A 6,442-nucleotide genomic window follows, 5' to 3' on the forward strand; every position below is an offset into this window, starting at 1 on the left:
TGCATATATATATATATATATATATATATATATATATATATATATATATATATATATATATATATATATATGTATATATATATATATACATACATACATAAATGTATGCATAAATGTATGTATGTATGTATGTATGTATGTATGTATGTATGTATGTATGTATGTATGTATGTATGTATGTATGTATGTATGTATGTATGTATGTATGTATGTATGTATGTATGTATGTATGAATGCATGCATGTATGTATGTATGTATGTATGTATGTATGTATGTATGTATGTATGTATGTATGTATGTATGTATGTATGTATGTATGTATGTATGTATGTATGTATGTATGTATGCTATAATTGGTTTATCCTGTATATGTTCGTAAACTATGAGGGATAAACCGTTAAGGGAAGCGTGTCAGCCGGCTTTTAAGTTTTTTTTTCAAGTCCGTGTGTAAATTACAGTCCGATACCTGTTTTATAGACTTCAAACTACCGTTTATTAATGTAAAATCACTACTCTTACATTTTGACGATATAAATCGTATCATACAGAACTGCGTATTTTTTTAAAGCCAATAATTTTATCCAGAGCCATAATCATGAATCCCAAATTAAAACGAAGTATAGAGTACATTTTTTTATATAAAACGTTACATTTTTTTGATAGTTTTAAAATAACAGTCTTCAAATCATTATTTTATCTAATAATCCTTTTCTAGTTGAGTGAAATATTGATAAAAGGCATACACGATACGTTTGTTTTTAATTTTTAAAAAGTAACTTTCCAAAAACAATTCATAGTATTGTACTGAACCCTTTGAAATATATCGAGGTCGATTAAAAAAGCTCTCCAACATTTAACAGCACACACTCAAATTTTAGGCTAGTCATTTTTCAAAATTAAAAATATTTTACATTATTCTAGAGTCATTTTTTTGGATAACAGTCACATAAATTTTGGCTGTTTATTTCCTACAAAATGATAAAAAAATCCATTCATTTTGCTCAAACAACATCTTAATAGAACTAGTTAAATCATTAGATCGAGGAATGAGAAAGTTCCAAAAATTTCCAAAACATTTATCAGTTCAGTTACAATTTAATTTAGGCACTGTATCTATATGTATCTTTTAATTCTTAATTACCCAACAGAGTGTGCTGGACAGTAAATATCATAATTGTATGGAAAACAGTGATGGTATGCAATCGGAGATGAAGGAAAGGTGAGTCGACTAAGACATTGCTTCAGGCGTCATCGCAACTGAAGCGCTAAATTTTAACACGTTATTTAAACTTAAAATAAAGGTTAAAATATTCAGGTAATATTTAAAAAAGTTTTTCTCAGAATCTATTTTTTAATAATTATTCTATTATCTAATATTATAAATTCAATATGTGTTATCCTGAGAGTTTAGAAAGTACCCAGCAGGCATTTCAATGTTGATATATGGTAGATTTTAGGGTTTCGACGTTGTTTCAACGTTATTTCAACGTTGTGTGCCTGCTGTGTAATCATAAAACCAAGTAACCCTGTCCGAAACATTAACGAAACATTAACAAAAACATTAACGAAACAAACAAAAAGGTACAGTGGAGTTCAAAATCTCAAAAAATAAATAAAGATTAAAAACATCAATAAAAAAAGACGAGCTAAATAATACAGAACTGTTGAATAATACGACCATGAAAAGTACCAGTAAATTAGACTTATCGGACAAAATTATTAGGGGTGGGAGTTAAGGTTAATTTTAGTCTAGCTAAAATTAGCCGACTAACTTTATAGTCTAACTAAAATTAGTCGACTAACTTTTTAGTGAAATTAAAATTAGTCGACTAAGAATTTAGTCTAACTAAGATTAGCCGATTAACTTTTTAGTGTAACTATAATTAGTCAACTAACTTTTTAGTGTAACTAAATTTAGTCGACTAACTTTTTAGTCTAACTAAAATTAGTCGGCTAACTATTTAGTCTGACTAAAATTTGTTGACTAAAACAAGATTTAGTGCTAAAAAAAAACTGAGTAACATATACCATTGTGACAATTAGATAATAAAAATGCTTTGTTTGTACCTAGTATTGCCGCAAATATTCTTTTATTGAATTAAATAAAAATTGGTTTGTTAGCAGAACAACTCCGTCAAAAACAGCTGATACTTTATACCGAAAACATGATTAGTTATTAGCGTTTTGATAATAATTTTTAAAAGAAAAACAAAATTGAGAGTTGAACAAGATACATATTCATTTACACAATATAGAAATAATAAAAAACATTAATTACCTAACTTTTACAATCTTATTGTTGTCACTGTAAATATCTGCGTTTTTATGTTTGTTTTAAGAGTTTTAATGAGTGTAGAAAAAATAAATTTTATGTTAATAACCATTTTATGAGTGTAGAAAGAAATAAATTACGTATTCTTACCTCAAAAAATGATTATCTAAAGGAAATCCGAAAATGCTTCTACACAAAACACACCTTCCAAAAACATAGCACCATCTTTATTTATAAATTGATTTCACATGTGTTTTATAATTTGTAATTCACTTTAATTAGAAATTGAAAAAATCCAGATCTGAACCGCTTTTCATTGAAATTTAAAACAAGTACTTAATTATAACGGTGGACTAATTAGATAAGTTTTATTACAAAATTCCAAGTTTCTATGTCGCAAACCTTTCTCCAAAAACCTGAAAAACTCTAACATCGAACCTTGAAATAGATGTCCTGTAGATAAAAATTGTAACTTACAGCAATTTATAATTAAAAACATGGCGCTCAAACCACTTCACAACTAACGCATAACAAGATTTTAAAAAAGTATTTTTTGGGTGACATAAACAACATACTTTTCGCAAGTTAAAAATTAAGTCGACAAATTTTAGACTAAAAAGTTTTTAGACTAAATTTAGTTACGGTTTCTTTAGTTAAGTTAGCTACAATTTTTAGTTTTGGTCACAGCACTTAAAATTATCAACGTTAACTATGATAAAAATAACTTCAGATAACCTATTATGTTATATATATACATGTGTTATACATATATATAAGTATATATGTATATATATGTATACATATATATAAGTTATATATGTATACATTAGGGCTGTCCAAAAAAAAATTTTTTTTTCAGATTTGATTGCATAGTTGTTTATTTTGTGCCATTTGACATAGTAATTAACTGTGCAAAAAATCTTTCCAATCAGATAATGTTTAGGGGGTGCTCAATGACCATAAAGTTTTACGAAAAATGTGAAAAACATGGAAAAAGTAACAAAGTTCCACAAATTTCTAAAACCCGGTTAATTAGATTTTTCAGATTTGATCAGTTTTAATTATCTCTAAATATTAAATTCTGAATACAAATTACAATCCACATCCACTTTAGACTGGTTTATTAGCAGAGAAATTAATGAAATAAAATACTGCAATACGACTAAAGTTCTGCGGTTTTTGTTATATCAGAATTTTTCCAAAATAAAACACAAGGATTTTTGACTCTTTGTCATTGATTAAAATACGAATTATAAACAAAAAAACATATGAGCAATTAACATTTAATTATCGTAATGTTATAGTTCGTGCAATGTTAATGCTAGCAAGGACTATAACTCTTCAGAGTACACTTTCTGGCATCTGGCACTCGCTTTCTGTGATCCTCAACCACCTGAATTAACCTCTGCATTTCAGATTCATTCCTTGCAATCGATTCATTAAACATCGACATTAAAGCCACAGATCGTTCGGCAGCATCATTTACTACTTTCAATGAATATACTAAATTTTTTCCTTCTTGGTATTCTGGGGAATCATTCCAGGTAGCTGGATCGTTGTTGAACAGAAAATCAATATCAACCTTCATTGACCGCAACGCACTTGCTGAAAATGATGTCACCAGCATGTCCAGAGATTTCTTCTCTAGACTTTCAATGTTCTTTAATTTGATCAACCTTTCAGACCAGTTCTCACCGTGAAATTTCATGTTGGAAATCATTTTTCGCTTCTCTTCCGTTTGAAGTTTGTTTGAAAACAAAGCTAGTGGGACCAATTCTGGTGAAAGGTACCACAAATGGTTTTGAAAGTTCTTGACTGCTGCTTCGGAAATCGTTTTATTCACAACTGCAAACTGCTTAAGTTGCTGAAACAGAAACAAGTCATTAACTGGAGCATCGCTGGCATTTGTGGATGATATCCAAGATTTTACATAAACCAGACTAGCAAATAAGCAAAATTCACAGAGATTTTTTTCCTCTTTTGTGGTCAACTTGAACTCTTCACGAAATAAATAAATCTTAAAACAATAAATAACCTTGGCCATCCAGCGAGCCATGTGATAAGCACCAGGGATCTTGAAATGATAATTTTTCTCTTCTTGATCAGGCAGTTTTCCAAGTATTAACAGACAGAGATCCATGATTTCTTTGTAGTCATCCCTTGGCATTTTAACATGCAGGTTTTCTTTGAGGAATGCAATCACTTCATTTTGTAGTTCTTGCACCAGGGGTATTTTCATTCGAATGTCATCTAGAGGTTTAAAATTTCCTTGATTAACTTTGGGCCAATATTGCTGAAATCTCTGGAAAAGAGGTATGTTGGGACCAGATGATGGTCCAAATAGTGATCCAAACACTCCTGCTACTATGATCTCATGAACATGGTGTCTGCAAGCGAAATATAACAAATTTCTACCTATATGTTTCTCTAGAACTACACATGCACCATTTTTGGAGCCAGTGTTAGAGGCTGTAGTATCAAAACTCATTCCAATAACATCACCAATTATGTCCCAGAAATTAAGCAGATGAATAACTGCTTTTGCTTGGGCTTCTCCAGTTCCAGCTGATAGTTTTGCTATTCCAAGTATTTTGTCAACATTGTGACCTGTCACACCTACAGATAGCCGGTCAACATTTGCTTTAGGGGCTGCAGAATTTGTACGATCTATCATCAGTTTGCCATCCCAGTGGACGATTAGTGGTGGTTTGTCCAAATCGCAGAATTTAGTTCGAACAGTGGCTTCAATATTTGATCGATGATAGGTTCGTTTTCTACGGACTGTAGAACGTGACAATGATCCATCATCGAGGTTCTGTCCACCAGCCCTTGCAATTGCTGCTGCTAGTATAGTAAATTTTGTGTCAGATAGATTAATTCTGTCTAATGTTGATGAAACATCAGGCGAGTCAAGAATTGTATCTAAGATACATTGTCATTTTGGAGTACTTGCTAAACTTGATTCAGCTGACCCTGAAGAACTTGCTTTACTGACTTGTTGTCTGTAATAAACAGGGATTTCTATCTCAAAATCTCTATCAACCATTTTGTCATTATCAACAGCATCGTTATCGTTGTCATCACTATAACTTTCGTCATGTAAAGGTTCAATAACAGGAACTATTGCACTCGCACCAGATTGTCTTTGCTCTTCTTTTAGCTTTCGTTCTCTCTCTGCTTGTTTCCTTGCTTCATTTCTTTCTTCTAATTTTGAAAGTTCTTTGTCCTCTCCAAACATCACCATTTTTCTCTGACATCTCTGATCCAATAAAAATTCTTTATCTTCTTCAATTCTGATCATGGTTTCAGCATCCTTGTGGGCAATGTCAAAAAGTAGGCCAATGGTGTCTATAAATGATTTCTCTCTCGATTTCTGAGAATCTGACAATCTGGATTTATTTTTTTTTATTAATTTAAATTCCTGGACTAAAGTTTTCAACTTTAAGACTACATTCGGATGAAATGCTGTCGGAATACGGGCTTTATTCCAAATAATAATCAGTTCATCAACAGTTGTTTTAAGACTTTCAGGCACTGACTTTTTGGTTGAATTAAGATGATAAAAAAATGTTTTTAAAACATCAGATGTTAAGGGAAGAACTTTATCTGGAAGATTTGGCTCTGGTTGTCCAATTAAAAAGATTTTGATTTGAAGTCGTGTAGAGATAGCAACACGAAATGATGCTGCCATTTCAATGATAACTGAAATATTATGAGAAAATCAAAACTCAATACCATATTATACAAACTTATCATTCAGTTGTTGGTTTATGCAGCTGCAGCAATATATTATAATAATTATTACTAAAGAAATTAAATAAATATTTTCAAATTAGAAATTATTATTATCTGCACTTAATAACAAACAATACACTACCAGACTACCATGCTAGTTTTCTGTAATAGGTTACTAAGGTTAGGTACTATCAAAATATTAATACATTTGTTGTCAAACTGAAATTCCAAATAAAAATAATATTTATACTTGTAAACCTTTTTATTCTGTTTGAACAAATTCTAAATTGAGTTAAATAATAGTATTAAAATTATGAATACAAATTTTAACAAAATGATATAAACACAGTTGTTTTAAACACTAGCAGACATTTTTTAGTCTGGTGCCCTGATGACAGTTAATCTGCTGCACTTTAATTAATCTATATAGCACG

General features: G+C 30.3%; 1 protein-coding gene across 1 annotated transcript; it reads right to left on the minus strand.

Annotated features, from left to right (window-relative positions):
- Nucleotides 1-3,449: 3,449 nt before the first annotated feature.
- LOC145191995 (uncharacterized) lies at nt 3,450-4,947 on the minus strand. The gene is made up of 2 exons (XM_090097306.1): nt 4,309-4,947; nt 3,450-4,137 (listed from the first exon to the last, which is right to left on the minus strand). Exons 1-2 carry the CDS (start codon nt 4,945-4,947, stop codon nt 3,595-3,597), a joined length of 1,182 nt encoding a protein of 393 aa, XP_089953432.1. The 3' UTR covers nt 3,450-3,594.
- Between the last annotated feature and the right edge of the window lie 1,495 nt (nt 4,948-6,442).

The sequence above is a fragment of the Hydra viridissima genome, unplaced genomic scaffold (genome assembly GCF_058129835.1).
Source record: "Hydra viridissima isolate aposymbiotic clone 2 unplaced genomic scaffold, HvirCarnegie_v1 scaffold_9, whole genome shotgun sequence".
Taxonomy (NCBI): Eukaryota; Metazoa; Cnidaria; class Hydrozoa; order Anthoathecata; family Hydridae; genus Hydra; species Hydra viridissima.

Bases quoted from the DNA above. Each gene is read 5' to 3' on its own strand.
- LOC145191995 (XM_090097306.1), bottom strand. From the start codon at position 4,947: ATGATAGATCGTACAAATTCTGCAGCCCCTAAAGCAAATGTTGACCGG. The intron at 4,138-4,308 runs GTTATTTATTGT...TTTCTGTTTCAG, and splicing joins TGGCTCGCTGGATGGCCAAG to CAACTTAAGCAGTTTGCAGT.